Source organism: Macadamia integrifolia, chromosome 14 (assembly GCF_013358625.1).
Source record: "Macadamia integrifolia cultivar HAES 741 chromosome 14, SCU_Mint_v3, whole genome shotgun sequence".
NCBI lineage: Eukaryota > Viridiplantae > Streptophyta > Magnoliopsida > Proteales > Proteaceae > Macadamia > Macadamia integrifolia.
Window position 1 is genome coordinate 5669645 of NC_056570.1, and position 18485 is coordinate 5688129.

At 37.3% G+C, this 18485-nt stretch overlaps 1 protein-coding gene and 1 pseudogene across 1 annotated transcript; one reads left to right on the forward strand and one right to left on the reverse strand.

Moving 5' to 3' along the window:
* Positions 1 to 15: 15 nt before the first annotated feature.
* Positions 16 to 13202, reverse strand: LOC122061799 (long chain acyl-CoA synthetase 4). Its single transcript, XM_042625272.1, has 19 exons — positions 12796 to 13202; positions 11121 to 11184; positions 10894 to 10983; positions 9423 to 9479; positions 9140 to 9188; positions 8854 to 8930; positions 8415 to 8454; positions 8237 to 8331; positions 7688 to 7855; positions 7462 to 7572; positions 7276 to 7363; positions 6997 to 7063; positions 4463 to 4538; positions 4237 to 4354; positions 1928 to 2173; positions 1669 to 1808; positions 1186 to 1368; positions 948 to 1067; positions 16 to 136 (listed from the first exon to the last, which is right to left on the reverse strand). Exons 1-19 carry the CDS (start codon positions 12945 to 12947, stop codon positions 101 to 103), a joined length of 1977 nt encoding a protein of 658 aa, XP_042481206.1. The 5' UTR covers positions 12948 to 13202; the 3' UTR covers positions 16 to 100.
* A 2068-nt stretch (positions 13203 to 15270) lies between these two features.
* LOC122061719 overlaps positions 15271 to 18485 on the forward strand; it is a 7300-nt pseudogene continuing 4085 nt past the window's right edge.

The following is an 18485-nucleotide window of genomic DNA, read 5'->3' on the forward strand; positions in this document are numbered from 1 at the left end:
GGGGGCTGGGTTGGGGGAGAAGCTACTCCTTTTATACCAAATACGATATGAGGCAAATACTTGATCAGGCGGTGCCTCGACCCCCCAGAAGGACCTTTGCTCACTTTGCTGCTTTGTACATGTTGTCAATAGCACTCTGTCAAAATAGGATGCAGTAAGCAGCAGCACATAAATGTACAGGTAAAATGGAAAGAAACTAGGATTCAACTGGTCTTCTCTTGGTGACATGAACCAGAAAGTTGTTACAGAGCATTAACAGTTAGACAGGAAAGACCAAGAAGTATACAAATAACCATTCTGAGGATTCAGATATTCAAGAAGAACAAGGCGACAAGTCATGCACTAATTTTGTGATCCAAAGTCCAAGCTATAGTTTTTTTTTTTTTTGGGAATATTCAATATGCACTTCTGTCTGAGCATTTGACCACAATCAACGACTCTAATGATATATTCCATCAAGGAGTTGATCCACCAGGTGCAAGCACCAAATTCTATGCATTATTTTAGGTAAGAACCACGTAAAAGGGAAAAACTTGGGAAAAATATTATTCTTTTACACAGATCTCACCAGAAAATTTCCTTTTTAACATGCTTTTCACTTGGAAACAAGTGGAGCGTACCAAAAGCAATGGTGTACGGAGCAAATTGGTCAAAAGAGAATGCACAAGAATTGCAAGGGTGGAGGGAAGTTCCAATATGTTGGCGTCTTCAAGTTTCACGAGATTGCCAGTGCAACTTAAGGATAACATTATCCAGACATAACAGACATCTAAAATAATCAAGAATAGTTCAGTTGGTAGGCCAAATTTCGATAGAGTAACCTCGTAATACATCAGCCATGTAATCATAACATTCAGAGAAACCTATACATGATGCATGTCTCTTGTATACAGCATGGCATTGATAGTGTGCTCTAAGGTTACACTTATAGGACAAGTGAAGCTAACCTGATAATATTTCAGCAACTGAGGCCTCTTCTTCTTGTAGGTAGGGGTCATAAGATCACGCTCCATGTCAAATGGCACTGGGTCAAGGTGGACAGCCTTGATAAACTCAAAACCTTTCAACTGCCAAGACCATTAATAAGTTAGGACGAAGGTTTTTTGGGCAGTTCTGGCAAGTTCACAAAGACCATCTTCTAAATGAGATCAAATTTATTAACACGTATGAGTTAAGGAGGTAAACCTTCTTTTCCTTCCCAATCTTGGTGAGCTCTCCTAGGATGAATTCTTTAGCCTTGGGATTCTCACAGAGTGAATTCAAGTCTCCTGTTATTCCATTCACTTCAGCCCAACGCTCTAGGGCTTGCTTATTGGGGTTGGCAACAGCAACCAAGAAGGATTCAAAACTGTTCCCATAAACCCATATCTGCAGTGGGGAGAATGTGGATCAATAGTTAGTGAACCAGTAGCCAATAAGGAAGAGGAAAAGTGAAACAATAAGACTAAATAGCAATAAAAGCCTGTTATAGAGAAATTCATTTGATCAGAAAAAGAATGAAGAGAAGAATGAAAAATATGAATATGGATATTCAAAGATCGCTTAAATTTTGGGAAAAGGCTGAGTTGTTGTTGCTGTTGCTGTTGTTGAAAGAATTGTTAAAATGAAACAAGAGATGTGTTGTTTTCTTCCCCATCCTGAGACATATCGAATCAATAGGAGACATACCGCATCAACAGCAGAAGCAAGACCATAAATGTTTTCAAGGTTCTCAACAGCAACGTATTCTCCTTGTGAAAGTTTGAAAATGTTCTTCTTGCGGTCAATAACCTTCATGGTTCCCTCTGGTTGCCACTCACCAATGTCTCCTGCTCAGAAAAGGTCATCAGAACAAGTTTGTTGAGGAACAGAGCTGTGCAAATACAAGACCCAACAGCAGAACAAGCCTATTATAACCGTGCAAATACAAGACCCGAGAAGGACAAACCTGTGTGGAACCATCCATCAATCAACACCTCTCTGGTGAGGTCTTCACGTTTGTAGTATCCTGAAAACAGTGTTTCTCCCCTTACACAAATTTCTCCCCGTGAAGTGCTTGAAAGGGCATCATATCCCATTTCCGGAACAGACTCCAAGCATACATCTACGTTTGAAACAGGAGGCCCTACTGTACCAAGCATTGATAGTTCATTTGGTAGGGAGACAAATGTTCCCGCACATGTTTCCGTCAGACCTATATAAACAGATAAAGCCATTAGCATTCACGAGTGATGTGAATATCATCAAAGTCCTTAGGGTGCTACAGCAAAAATGTTGGTACACATTCTCTCACATAACTGACTGATTAGACTAGTGCAACCATCCATAGACCTTATTGATTAACGGCACACTTTTGCCCCCTTATTTCCCAAGAGAACGATCGATTGTACGGTTATAGTATTTCTGGGGTCTGATTAGGTGTAGGGATTATCTCTTTATTTATTCATTTTTTTTTTTTTTTACTAACAATGGGTATCCATGCCTTCAGCCTAACTAGTCCCACGGGCCCATACTGACTCCACAACCACATGGACCAAGTCATGCCGGGGTTGAATGAGAACCATTCAACTTTCACCAAAAGCAGTGAAGAGCACTAAAAACCCCCCATGTGAATGGCCTCAAGGAGGTAAGAGAAATCGAACTCAGAACCACATGCTTCCTGAGGCGAAGGTCCCTTGCCAACTCAGCTACCCCCTTGGGTTGGTGTGGGGATTATCTCATAGTTCAGCTGTTTTTGTTAAAATAATTAGAAAGAAAGTTGCTACACCAACAGAAAGCAGAGTTTAAAAATCAGATCACAATTGGCCAATTCAACTCATAATCGACGGATGCAGATGCTGATCCACCACGAATCCTAGCATAATAAGTCCGGCCAAATCTGACCAACTAGGGGAAAATTCCATTCCATTCTGAGGCGATTTGAATCAGAATCGACGGAGATCAATCCCATACCCTATTCCAAGTTTTTAAACCTTGATAGAAGGAACTGCATAAAATCATATATGTATTCAATGAATTTTATTTTTTATTTTTTAAATGCAGCTTCATCATCTGTTTGGTATTGCCATCATGGTTCATAATGTAAGGAATTGTAGGCTGAGGCAGAAGGTGACAAGGTGCGGCCCTAATTCCACGCACTGTAGATAAATTTGATATCCTAATACTATACACATAGAATACTGGTGGATGCAATTAAATTCTAGCTAACCAAACATTTTTTACTCATGTATGATATTCAAGGACATTAGTGTTAGATATGACAGACTTGCAGAAACAGGATTCATATAGATCACCTTGAGTATTCAGGATCACACTTCATTTATTGAGTTGGCTAACTGTTTGCCAAAATTCTAAGTTGCAGAAACAGGATTCATATATATCACCTCAAGTATTCAGGACATTGGAGTTAGATATAATAGACTTGCAGAAACAGGATTCATATAGTGATCCTCAAGTATTCAGGATCACGCTTCATTTATTGAGTTGGCTTACTGTTTGCCAAAATATTACAAGGAACATTTATTTAGCATAAGCAAATTGACATGAAGAATGCTCATAAATACAGAGAGCAAAGATATTGACAAACACTTAATTTGTGAACTTTTTTAGCTTTTTATTTTGAATTTTCATTCTTTTAAAAAGTTATGATGCACAGTGGATTCTCTACAAATGAAGTGAATGTAATACAACTGACACATTGTCATCAATGTGAAGCATAAACTAGAAATTTACGAAGGAATTGTCCTAACTATGCTATGAGTATACTTCTGCCCTGGCTTTTAAACATTGCCAATCCTATAATTGATTTTCCTAATGATGACTCATTGTCACACAGTTGAGTTATCTTAACAGTGCAAATCATTAGGCCATGGCCTTGAGGGTGCACATGATAATACACAAAATGTAATCATGGGCCTTGGGAGTGCTGTGAAAAAGATGGAGAAAAATAAAATATGAAGCACGAGTCACATATACAAAACAGGATGAAAATTTCATCCCTTGGCGTTGCAACGGTTACCCAACAGAATACTTCATGCTTTGTGGATAACACCTTCGAAGCATTAATACATTCATACCCTAGATAAAACCCTACTAAAATTAAAGTAAGTATTAAATCTGTGAAGGACTGGAGAGCATCGAGATTTCAGCAGATAACATTACAACCATGGTAATTGAAATCAATGCAATAAAATAGTACTTTAAAAAATAAGAGGGAAAAGGGGTTTCAACGACATGAGTTTTCAAAACACTGTATACCATATCCTTGTAAGACATAGGCACATGTCACCACACGTAGAAAAGCTTCAACATGATTTGCAAGAGGAGCAGCTCCAGATAAAATGAGTCGTACATTCCCTCCCAAACCTTGCTTTACCTGACTAAGTCATGAATATCATCAAGAATGCTATGTGAATTTTGGGAAGCTCACTCTTGCAAAAGTAAGCAGCAAATTTGAAAACATATAATTTTACACTTCCAATACCTGGCTAAAAACAACTTTGTCACAAAGTGGAGAGGCCTTTTCATGTTTATACCCTTTCTTCATGTTAAAAAATTTGCTGCAACATTCGCATATTGTAGATTAAAAACCAGAAATGAAGAGGTATGCACCATATATTGGAGGAGAAATCAAGAGGTCCTCAACAAAATCGGAACACTGGTTTATAGAACGGATGCAGTAACACTGGAGAAAATAAAATGAACCACAAACAACCGATTATAACCCCCCCCCTAAAAAAAAGGTAAAATAAAATAATATGTGAGGAATATCTTGAACTGCTCCTCTAACATATATATATGTATATATATATATATATACATATATATATGCCAAGGCAGTCCACAAAGACCACCCACCTCAATACTCAACTAAGCTTTATCACAACTACTTTGCGGTGGATCCTGTTTCACTAGAGTTACACAGACTTATGAGAAGTTAGGGCTTAAAAAAGTAGATAAAATGTAGGATGAAGTTTCATGGTTGGAAAAGATGCAGAAACTTTGGGGCCCAACCAGAAATTCTGGCCATGCATCAAATACATCATTGATAAGAAAATGTTAATGAATAGGCTCCAATAATTGGCTATCTTTGACCATCTAATCTGCCAGACAGATAATTATTTTTCTACTTCAAAGTTAGCTCCAAATTCTCCTCCCTCCCTCATTGTAGTGTAAGGGGTTCCCCAAGGAACAGGCTTATTGTTGTGTCTTGGGGTCTTCCCTCCTCCCTCCTCCCCACCCCCCTCACCTCAATAGCTCTGTTGTTACCTTCTTTTGTTTGCTTGTGCTCTTGGGTATTTTTTTCTGTTTGGCTTGATATGAGCCTCTTCCCCCCCACCCCCCTTGTTTATTCTTCTCTTGCGTAGTTTAATTGTTTATTAATCCCAAAAAAGAAAAAAAAAAAATTGCCAGACTGTTTTCTGGAACATTTGTAGAAATTTCTCTACATTAAAATTGGATGGCCGAAACCATATCATTGTATAACGTTGGTCCTGAAGTGCATCACTAGTAAGTGTCCCTTATTTGCACATGATTTAGCTCTAGAACAGTCTTGAGTACTCAAGAAACTGGATATAATCTTTAAAAGATTTCTTATACAAGGAGCAAGCTACATATACTTGGAAAGAGGGGTGGGAGACAAAAGAAAAATCTGAGAAGTTGGGGCCAATCGGTAGGTGACTCCGATCAACTTTAGGTGGGCTTGGGCCTAGCCTATAGCAAAGATCAGATTGGTTGAAGCCCAGTCCAGTAATTGATAAGAAAAGGGGCGTACCCAGTGCACAAGGCTCCTGCCACTAAGGAGTCTAGAGAGTGGAGAGGGTCATAATGTACACAGCCTTACCCCCCGCTTCACATAGAGGCTGTTTCCTGACTCAAATCCGTGACCACTAGGTCACAATGGAGCAACCTTACCGTTGTGCCAAGGTCCGCCCTCTCCCAGTCCAGTCATTGATGATTTATAAAAATAGCCCACCTAGTCTAGTTGACAATCCTGGCCTGTTTCTGCCAATTGGCATTTGGCAGTTTCTTTGGCACCTATGCTACTCAGACGCAGTAAAGGATAAAACTTGGGAGTAGCAAGATTCCATATCTTTCATTCCCATCGGGTTACATCAAGTGTTAGACACAGGTACAGCTCATAACTTGATGTGTCTACATAACATGGGCTGACGTTAGGGAAATGGTTCACAAGCAGTTATATCACCCACTACTTGTTAAAAGTTTCATCCCACAAGAATTTTGGCTTGTGGCATAATGGAGTTTATTTTTTATATCAATGAAATTTGCCCTCCCCACCCCCCCCCCCCCAACCCCAAAAAAAAAAGAAAGAAAGAAAAAGCTTTGGAAGGTGGTTTATGGATGATAGTAAAAGGGGCAAGCCAGATACATGGTTAGTTCACAAAGTTGAAACCACAAAACTGAAGTATGTCCAATCCAAATGGTTCCCTATCTATTCAAAATTTTAATGGTTTCCACATGGCTCAAATCAAGGGCTACTAGAAGAATTTGACCAGATTCAGGGCTAGGCTTCAACTTCATCCCTGATGATGAAGCTGGGTCCAATCTTCTGGATAACAACCTAGCCTGGACTTATAAATACTTAGCCCTACTCTAAGCCTGTTTAAGCATGGAATTTTACATGCGGCCGCTGAACTGCAACACAAAATAGGATAATAGGTTACATCATGCCTGCTTCCTTCCATGTTGCAAATATTATACCAATAGCCTTCTGCCATATAGAAAAGCGAGAGTTGCTTTTGCCATCCTTTTAAATGAGAAGTAAAAAACCCTTAGCCTTATGGGCAGGAGAAAAGTGCAACAGGGGCATGGACCAGACTTCGAACAGGGGGCATCATATAGATATAGTCCAGAATGTACCCGAATTGATGGATACACTAGATTTTCCATGAGATCCCCCAGCTTGGCAGAAAAATTGTCGCTAAGGGCTTCAAAGCTTGTGAGGACAGAACAGAGTGACTTTCACCACAGAAAATTGAAACAATGAGGAAAACTTACTATGAATATGCAATGTTAAACAATGTGCTCTTTAAGAAACCCCCAGAAGATATCTTCTCAGTCAGACCTGAAAATAATTAAAGCCACTGGCTAAGAATGTGAATATGTTTATGTAACAAATAGATAATCAACAAAGAGTTGAACAGCAATGCCACTGCACATAAGAATGTCTACTACCCCTCATTCTAAATATAAGTGGATATTTTATGTGCACATTTACTGGAGAAGCAGAGAATAGCCTAACTTGGCACACAGAGGTATAATTTTTTCCAAATTTACCTGAATATATCCTATCCAACACACGTGGAACAGCACAGAAAACAGTTGGTTTTAGCTCCCCAAGGTCTTCAATCATCAATTTGACATCCTGAAAATGCAAACAAATGATCAATTTATAAATTTGGAATTATTCTAGGTAAAAATTGTATCCTGTCTAGGTAGAATTATATGCTGTAATTAACTTACCCCACGCCAAAATCCTATTGAGGCACCATGATGAATAAACAACTCCTCAAGAACCCGATCAAAGATATGAGCCAGAGGAAGATAGGACATATAAACATCATTTATAGTCAACTGTAACACTTACAAAAATGAAAGTCCATGAGAAACTGATAAAATTCAAAAAAGTACTTGCATCTATGTTCTCACACGACACACGTGAACAAATACTAAAGTGATTATGACTCGCCTGTTCATTCACACTCTCTAGCAGTCGTTCTATACCCGCTATAAGAGTAACAATAGCATTATTGGAAATCAGTACTCCCTTGGGGTCACCAGTTGTTCCACTTGTATACATAATTGTAGAAATGTCAGACTTCTTTTTCATTGGAAGATCAAATTGTTTACCATCTCCCTGTTGATAAAAAAGAGTAAAAAATGAAATAAAAAATTAGACTTCCTATGCTTAAGAAACCACGTGGGAAGATATAACATAAAACCTTTTGCATCAAAGCGAGAAAGTACCACCCAAGCTTAACACAAATCTATCCCATGATGGAAATAATAGCAAACCCAAACCCAGAAATATGACAGTTGAGAAATCCCTGTTTAGCTAATATTTTGTGAAACACTGACCTTTTCTTGATTCTTTGAATTAAATCAAGAAAAAAAAATGGAGAAGTAACACCTACCACAAAAATAACAGCTATAGAGAGACTTTTTCTAGGGAATTCACCATGATTTCATGAAAGGATAGCAAATGAGAAAAATTTATATTTTGATCCAATTAGCCTACCAGTTGCAAAAATTCGTCCCATGAATATATTGCTAAACCAAACTTTTCAACCTCTTCTCTTAGTTTAGGTGCAACCTTGCCAAAACTCACAACCGCTACAAAAGAGGGGAAAAAAGTATCAATAGCTATAACACAAAATGCATCAAGCAAGAGAAAGAAATCAACAAAGTTAACTTACTTTTCAGATATTCTGTTGTCTTTGGAAATGTTTTCAGCAGCTGAAAAGAGGGAAATGCCAATTGAGAATTGTGAACTGCATTGCTAGCATATCTTAATACTTTTCAAATCTCAAACAAGTGCTTATTACACAGAAAACTACTATAGGAATGATACTCCCGTAAATGGTAAATGAAGACTACTATAGGAATGATACTCTCATAAACGGTAAATGAAAACTACTATAGGAGTGATACTCCCGTAAATGGTAAAAGAACTTTTGCCTTAAATAGACCGAATTCCTGTAGCCACATAAATTGTTAATTGGGCTAAAATTTCCAGCTTTTGTAATACATATGAAATGAACAGATGTAATAGAGGAAACCCCCCCCCCCCCAACCAAAATCTTTTCAAAACCAACTTATTCCAGAATGGAAATGATAAAATAGAATATCATCTACCTCTGGGATCTTCTTTTCTTCTGTGAATGCAATTGAAACCTCTGCATGGCATATAACATATTCTACAGCACCAGCACCTAAATCATAATGGAAAATAATCAAAATTTCATCAACTACAGTTTTAGCAGACCCAGACTTCATGATTGATAAGGCTTCAGGTTTGTAGGTATAGATATCCTATATTTAATGAAACAACTTCAAGCACACTGTAAGCAACTGTAAGTGGACATCATCTGTAGAAATACACTTGTATATAAAAATCACAGAAAATGCTCAAAATGCATACCGAGAGAATCATATAAAGGAACACAATAAACTGCATGAGCATTGCAAGCCTGCAAAATTTTGTAGCATTAGAATAAATCTCATCAAGATGTACATAGGATCAAAACAGTAAACAGAACACCAAAAAAAAAAAAAAAAGATGAAACCTTAATACGGTCAAGGAGGAGAAAGAAATGTATGAGGACAATAAATGCTTAAACTTATAGCCAAATCTCTAGTTGAGATGCCAACAACACCACTGTAGCAAGAAACAAATAGCAAATGCATGGAAAGTAAACTGGCACCTGCATACTTATCATCCACTCTGGACAATTGACACCATATATGCCACATCTCCCTCCCTGGGGAAAAGAAAATAAAATCAAAGATTGAGTTGGACATATTTTATACATGAAAGGATGTCAAACACATACTACCAAAACATGCAATGACAAGAACTAAACCACTTCAAACCAGAGAAAATTTGAAAACAGAGGGGAGATGCAATTGTTAAAATTTTCCCATCTACATGAAACCCAGAGAGAATCCTGAATAAGGAATGTCATTCATCATTGGAAAACCTAAAATGGGGGAGAGGTCATCTTTCCTCCAACAAACAACATGAGAAACCAAAAGGACAGAAAACTCAAAAGTAATTCACGAATAATAGAATAAAATAGTAAGGTTTCCAAGGTTAGGCGCAATGATTGAATATAAGGCAACTAAGACATACAAAAACCTTCCCTTTAGTCCAAAGTATAGATAATGCTTGATTATCTTTCCATGTATTATATAATTACAGGTTTGATCAACACAAGATCTATAAAGGTCTTAATATTTTCACAAAAAGATTGTGAAACAATAGACAGTAACAAAACCTCTTCTGCAGAATCACAGCTTCCCAACCATATATTTCAGTACTAGGAAATTTAAGAGTCTTGAAGGCATGATTTAAAGGTTTCTTACTCGTTGCCAAAAAAAAAAGGTTTCCTACTCATTTAATAGTTTGTTCTTAGATCTGATTTAGGTATCCATCTGGACTCCAGCTTTAGATTTTACGAATCAATTTTTGCACAGAAATTGATAAAATCTAGGCATATTGATTAAAAAGAGCAGTGCCCATCCTAACATTCTGGCCTGCAGGACTTCACCAAGAAATTTGTTCTGCACTTTTACCTTAACTTCCATGAAGGCATGTGATTTAATTTATTGGAGTTATTAAGGAGTAAGGACTAAGGACTAAAGAAATAAAATTTTATTTTGCAAAATACCAATAAAGTTAGCCGTTAATTCTACAAAAAAGTATATAAAATTTTACTTCTCTATACAGATTTTATTTTTTGTTTTGGCTGATTTGGTTTTATCTTCTTTTCCTTTTTCCCATGCCTGCACCATTTGCAGAGCTGGTCCAAACTGATATCATGGACGAGTGAGGATGTGATGACGTGCTTCTGCAAAGTGTGACACTCACAGAGCCTTTTGCCCCTTGATGAGCATAGAACTTGGCATTTCATGGACCCAAAAAATTGACAGCCCCACCTAAAGAATTTTTTTAAGCGCCATAGCCTACTGCAGATCCTGCATTTACAGGGTCCCCTGAGGGGGTAGCCTGTGGTTGGTCATAACATAACCTTCAGCATTTTTGCAAAAAGTAGGCACCCTCAAACTCAAACATGTGCCTCCACCCTGAAAGCTCAAGCTTAAACTAAACAAGAATATATTAATTTCAAGTCCTTGGGTGCAACGAAACAATTATCTGGAGCAGTAGCAACTTACTGGCTTAACACCACAGCTACGGATGGAATATCCAACTTTCATAACAATATCATATACTTCCTTGTAAGTTCGCCACACATATTTACCTGCCTGTAAATAACAAAAGCAATACTCGTAACAATTATAAAGTTTGAAAGGTAATAATAGAAAATTAGAATATACAATTTAAGGGAGAAGTGCAAACTATGTGAAGAAGCACAAATAAAGAATCCACAATGAATATGTACCTTCCCATTCACTGTCTCTCGATGACCAAGCATTCGATTTCCAGGATACTTTTCAACAGACAACCTGTGAAAGGAACACAACAATATTAGCCATGGTTATCAGCATGAAAAGAAAACAAGAAGACATTCCTAACTACTCAAGGCATTCAATGACTCACCGTCAAGCTTTCAAGAAACAATGACCAACAGCATGCAAATTTATTAACTGGTATATGCATCAGCACTCTTGAATTTGAATGCCAAAAGAACACTTATATGTACCAAGATTGGTCTTACATAACAGGAATTAAATTAGGTAAGAGTCATTGCATAATGACACTGGCCAGCATATTTTTTTGATGATTTATTCTGTTAATTGTGTGACCAAACCAAAAACTGAATATGCTCGAATTACTGGGATTCAAGATTTGAACAAAAAATATTTCAGAAACAGATATCACAATTGAAGATATTTGGGGGAAAATAATAATAGTAATAATTAGCAAATTTAACCTGATAGACTGCATTTCAAGAGGAAAACCATGAGATGTGGGTCAGCAAACCTAGCTTTCGTTATAGTTGCAACTGGTGCCAAAACCATGAAATTTTCTTTCTTGAAAGTAGTTCTACGTGTGCTTTTTGTACCTAATTTGGGACGGAAAGCCACTGGCGAGAACTTTTGGGCCTAAGTTCCTATTGGTTATGGGATCCTCGAGAGAAGTTATTTTGATGGAAATGCATGCCTGGATATGGTGAATACATTTGTCTAACATAGATTTGCAGTACTGTCAAGTGTCAAAACAGACTTGGAAAGTCATCGCATCATCAGTGCTTGGTATCATGATATTAAGTATCAGTATCATGGCGGCTATACATACCGGTATCCCCAGAGACCAATACCGATACAGATCGGTGGTGTCGGTATGTATTGAAGGTAGTTTGAATTTTATTTTTTTATTTTTTTAAATCAAATTAGAGGGAAAAATGGTCTGATCCGTCTAATCTATGTCCGTGTCAATATTGGTATCGGCCAAGACCCATACTGCTACCGATACCGTGATTAAATCCCTGCTTGGTATAGAATAAAATGAATCTTAAATTTTCCCCGTCAGACTCAGCAGTTCTAGGTTAGATGTTTTCTGGATCCTAAGCTCAATTTCAAGGTCTATAATTGACAGTCAGTGAAACTAGTGTGGAAGCTTTCGTTATTTTTCGTGAAGAAAAGTGAACGCTAAATAAATCTTTAAAACAACCTAGCAGATTTCAGTAAATTGTGAATAGCAATTCAAAGAAGACAATTCCATAAAAAGAAGGGGGAAGAGAGGATGACACATGAAGGACCATATTTTATAATCCAACTATCCATCCCCATACAAAGAATCAACGATGAACTCAATTTCCTTCCCTAGAACAGTTGAAGAACACTACAAATCCACTTAAACTGTACATAGTCCTGCATGCAACGCTCAAATTGATCCGTTTCTGTTAAAAAGAGAAGAATGTAATCCAAACATCCCAAAGAACTAAAAGAACCAAGAACTTTCACTAGCTTAGCACAGCAGAGAAAGTATAAATTTCCACTAACAGTCATAAAGAACTAACTAAAGCTTGGAAGACTGCAACAAAATACGAATTAACAAACCAAATTCCATGTAAATAGAAATGAAAAGTTGAGAGAAATTCATAGAAAAAATACCGAAAAATATCCCAGCAGCTCTCCAATCCTCTTTGTGGATGCGGAAATCCATCCTTAGCTAACACACTCCGATAAACTGGTCCGACTGAAGGTCTTCCATCCTTCGATTCTTTTCCCTTCTCTACTTCAACTATATACTTCTTCTGCGCCATTGTTGGCAAACAAAGCTTGATCTCTCTCTCTCTGCTGCTGCTGCTGCTGCTAATCTCAACTATCTAACTTCCCTTTTTGGAGGAATCATCTAAACTTGTGGATTAAGAGAACAATTATTGAAGAAATTATCTCTCTTTCACTGTAGATGAAGGAATCAATCTTTACAGTGGGTGAAGGAAATGAAAATCTTGGATTCCTTTCCCCTTCTTTTAAGACAATCTTCGTCTTCTTCGGTCACCAAAATCGCCGGTAGAGAAAAGTCACAGAGACTACAAAGCTATAAAGCAGTTACTGACTTTTGTGGACCCCACTACAACACAACACGCGGTGCCAAGCCAAGAAGTAGTGTCTAAATCACAATGCCAGACCGTCCGATCTTTGACCTTTCCCTGGGAATGAACGGTGATTAACGTGATTTTGTTAGACGCCGCAATCACATGGACACGCGAGCGTGGATTTGGTTTACAGTATTTGGTAACGGTATCAGTCATTATTAATATTGATAACGATACCAATATGTATCAAGTTCTGTTAAGCGGAAGTAGTCCGATCGACTGAATAGAAATGTGTTCATAACCTAACTCACGAAGCTTGAGTACATAAATGGTAAGTATAATAGTCCAAAGGCAAGGATTTAGGCAATGTCTGATAACGTTTCTACTGTTTATGTGTCTGGAAATAGTATAACGATTTTTTACGTTTTTAGAAACAAAAAGTAATTTTTTAGTATTTGATAAACTTATTAATCGGATCCTCCGTGCCGAGATCTGCAACACCAACAATGGTGTCAAGGACTACCTTCAATAATTTTTTGGTGTTTGATAAACAAGTTACCTTTTTATCGATTTTTTATAGGGCCTTCCCCAATATTTTGGCCTCAACTTGTTCCTAAAAACAGCGAAAAAAGTATAACATGTTTCGCCATTCATGTTTCTTATATCATAAATTTCTATAAATTTCTATTTACGTTTCTAAAAACGGGTGGAACGGAACAGGTTTATCAAATGCTTTTAATGTTGTTTTTCCATTTCTCGACACAGAATAACGTAGAAACATGTTTCTAGGAATGTTATCAAACGGTGTCTTAGTTATCGATATTTGTATCGATCTTGGTATTGATCTCAACTATCAATCTGAGATCGACTGTATTGGTCTGGATCATCAATATTAACCTTATTTTTCATAAAAATTGAGGTTCTTTTGATGATTTTACCCCTGATACCAATACAATACCTAATCCCAGATGGGCCATGTATCAAGATTGGTCTCAATCGTACCGATACGAGACAGCTGATATGATACCTATTCCTAAAACCATGTTCCAAGGCCTTAATTTGGTAGTGATTGATTAGGTTAGGCCAAAACTAACAAGGCCATGGTTTCAAAAATTGGAATTGAATCAATTGAATTGACTGATTTGAATCATAATCGACCATGAATAATCTTGATTTCAGATGTTTCAGATGAATTGGTTCTAAGATTTTTGTGACCAAATCACTGAAGTTCCAAATTTGAGGACCAATTCTAAGGGTTTTGGATCATAATGGTTTTTTACATGCACCTCATCTCCTCTAATCCAATTTAATCTCAAATTTCTAAATCATTCGATTTAAATATTAAACTTTAAATGGATTCATTATAAATAATATATATATATATATTTTTAATTCTATCTAAAAACATGACTTTTGCAGTTACGCAAAGGCCAATAAGAACACCTATGAAAGCATTAGTAGGAATGAATTATGTTTCATAAGAGCCATACTCTCGGATAGGCTCCTTAAATGTTTTTTTTTTTCATTTTCTAAAATCCTAGAGGTAAGTGGTATTAGGGATATCTTTTACCAAAAAAAAGGTATTAGGTCTATCCTAAAATACTATGGATGGTGTGACCCATAGATTAATGGGGAATCCCATCTGTCCATTCAATGTATGACTTTAATAATAAGAAGGCGACAGGGAGTGAGAGAGAGAGAGCGTCAGGCGGATCGCTTTACGGTTAGTGCGTCTGGGTTGCGTGGGGTTAACGACCAAAAAACACAACAAAGAATCTTCTAGCTCCACTGGTAAAAGAGAGCCTTGCCGTACGAGTTTGGACTCATTAAAACCAGCTGTGCCAATGCCAACAATAATCCACGGCAATCTTTGTTTTTGAATAAATTCCTTTTCACAAACTGTAACCACAGAAACAGGATAGAAAATTATTGGGAAACTATGGCCCTACCTTTTAATTTGTACATGTGGATTCAAGAGTTCGAAGGAACCAGAGACTTCCATTGTGCTGTCTAATATTCTTATAATTAGGTGTACCCATTAGTCCTCATGAAATTGAGACTGTTAGCTGATGATATCATCTAATATGATACTTTTTAATATCGAAAATACTTTTATATACACATGAACTTATCAAAATACTTTTCCATTAAAACAAATAAGAGTTTATGGCATCGAAAGCATGGGTTTGATCATCGACATTATCAAAATCGTGGACAACAGTTTCGTCAAGATTCTCCCTCTTCCTGACACTGTAGCCAGTCCTTGGAAGATTATGGCGTCGCTCGTCACCCTCGTCTCTCCTAGAATGCCAACCACCCATTTGAGTACATCCAATGTGACATCTCCGACGCCCAAGATACCCTGACCAAGCTTTCCCCTCTCTCCAATGTTACCCACATCTTCTATGTTTGGAAGCAAATCCACCATTGTGAGATCAACAATGCCCATGTTCTATAACGTTGTTCAAGTTGTGATCCCAAATGCCCCCAATCTCCAACACATATGCCTCCAATCGGGGACCAAACATTACCTAGGCTCTTTCAAAGACTTGATTTCAGGCACCGCCGGTCCTCATGATCCTCCCTTCGACAACGATCTCCCTCGCCTCCCTAACCCCAATTTCTATTACACTTTGGAGGGTATTCTCTTGGAGGAGGTTGAGAAGGACAACTTGACATGGTCTGTCCTTTTCCCTGGTTGCGTCTTCAGCTTCTCACCCTTAGCTTGATGAACATGATCGAAATTGTCTGCATTTACGTCGATAACTGTAAACACAAGAGTTTGCCCCTCAGAGTCTCTGGGACTCAAGTCACTTGGAACATTTACGTAGAGGCTTCCGATTTCGATCTAATCGCGAAGCATCACATTTGGGCATCCGTCGACAATCCTTACACGAAGAACAAAGCTTTCAATTGCGCCAACGGAGATGTGTTCAAATGGAAGCATCCCAGGAAATTTTTGGCAGGGCAATTCGAGATGAGTTGCCCTGAATTCGAAGAGGGGGTTCCTTCCCTTGCAGAGATGATGAAAGACAAGGGACCTATGTGGGACAAAATCATCAAGGAGAACAATCTATTGTCCACTTAACTGGAAGATATCGAGGTATGGTGGTTCGCGAATGTTACTCTTTAGGCTCAAGAATCGTTTTTTTAGTTCTTGGCCTTTTCCACTAGAGGATAATATGGTCTTTTGCTATTTAAAATTAACAGCATACTCATAGCATCAATGCCAGAGGAGGAGGCGTAATTCCTTAAAACCCTTGGATCCACGTGTAATTTCGACAAACTATAAAGAAGGCGGCCTAATTTTCCTAAAATTATTTATATGGACAAGAGAATTCTATCCAACTACACCTGTACGCACAGATACAGTTAGACACGAGAATATTCAGTCTGCATCCAACTTTGTCTGGTGGAATAATTATTCTCTTGAACAACCATGAGAAGATACCAATATTTTAAAAATCATAATAAAATCTGATTACGACTCACGAAACAATTGTGACGCATTTAAATCTTGTCGTACTTTCAATAATTTAATAGAGAATCCTGAAACTTGATGTCTTTGGCTTAATTGAGGAAACCTACCTCCACTCCTTAAAGCATTGATTAAGATTTCAAGTCTAGCTCCATTCGTTGGTGATCTATAAATATTTGTACAAATTGTTAGGTAACCAACCACCACTACCACAAATTTTCTACCGAATCTAATAATTAGAACTTTTATAACTTCTCCCTAACTTTTACTTAACTTGTCTTATCATCCATTAACAACTATTCATAAATTCGTAAATAATCATAGCATAATTATATGTGGACTCAACTACATGGAACATTACATCATCAATCATCACATCTAATGAAAACCTCATTATAATTCCTCATGATTGCATGTGTATATCTTCAAATGTCGAACTGTAAGGCTGATTGGAACCGAATTACCATATTAATTCTAAGGTTTTGGGATTGATATCGGACGTATCTGATCCATCTCCTATCAGAATCAATAGGGATCAATCCATCTCTGATTCCAACTTAAAAATATTGGGAAGGAACACTAGCACCTTGTACGTGTAAAACTATTTTATCGTATTTTACTGGTGTACTCTTTTATGTTGCTTGTTCAACGAATCCTCTCCCATGAATAAATAAATAATTTTATTTCAAAACAAAAATTAATAAAGAGGGTTTCTTTCAACATCACTAAAGAGGGGAATTTTCCATCCTATATCAATCATAGTGTGGGAAATATGGATTAGGTATCGGTATCGATATTGATATTGACTTTGGTATTGTCAGAAGCTGATATCAATCAGATACTAATCCAAATCTGTTCGGATCGATGTGTATCAATCACTTTTAATGTTGCTTAAAAGAAAATTACTACTTTACCCTTGAAATGATATAGATAATTGATTCAGATCGAATAAATATCAATATCAACCTCAACCAATATCGATACAATACAACCAATCCAATACTAATAGTTGAAACCATGATGGGAAATGACTTCAGATAATTAGGGACCTACATGATCAAGGAAGTGAAAAAAAAAAGCTTTGGTTGTGGAATACAATGGATTTTTTCCCCTTTTTTCTCTCTTCTTATCAATTAATACGATCACATCCAGTATAAATTGGAGAGTTGAACAACCGTCTCCCACCTGCATGCAATTCTCATTCAAAGCACACGCGTAAGAGAGAGAGAGAGAGAGAGAGGTTGCACGTGAGATTCATGAATCCAAATTTAATGGTAAGGTGGAGAGCGCTCTCTCCCTCTCTCTCCCTCTTTCCCTCTCTCCCTCTCTCCCTCTCTCCCTCGTCACGTGGTCTTTGTACTAGCGTGTGATCAATGAGATTGAGGGTAAGAATATCAATATACATGAGATTTTTTATTTTTGAAGAGGTAGTACAGTAATTTTGTATCCTCTTATGTCTTGCATAGGGACTATGTGACCAGATAGTTTTCTTTTTCCCCTATTTAACACCAAAAACATTATTTTCTATTAGACTATTATAATGGATAGTTATTATAGCGGTACTTTTTAAGTATAATGACCATATTTTGAAAGAATAGTATTGAATCGGGTGAATCAGTCGATATGTATCAGAATTGATCATATTTGATGTTGATATTCGTCCAATTTTGTATTGATCGAATGGTCCTAAGTCCTAACTTAGATGAAGGGTTCATAAGTACATGTTTTATGAAGTGAAAGCTTATTTGGACCTATAAAAATTAGGACATTATTCTTCATTGCAA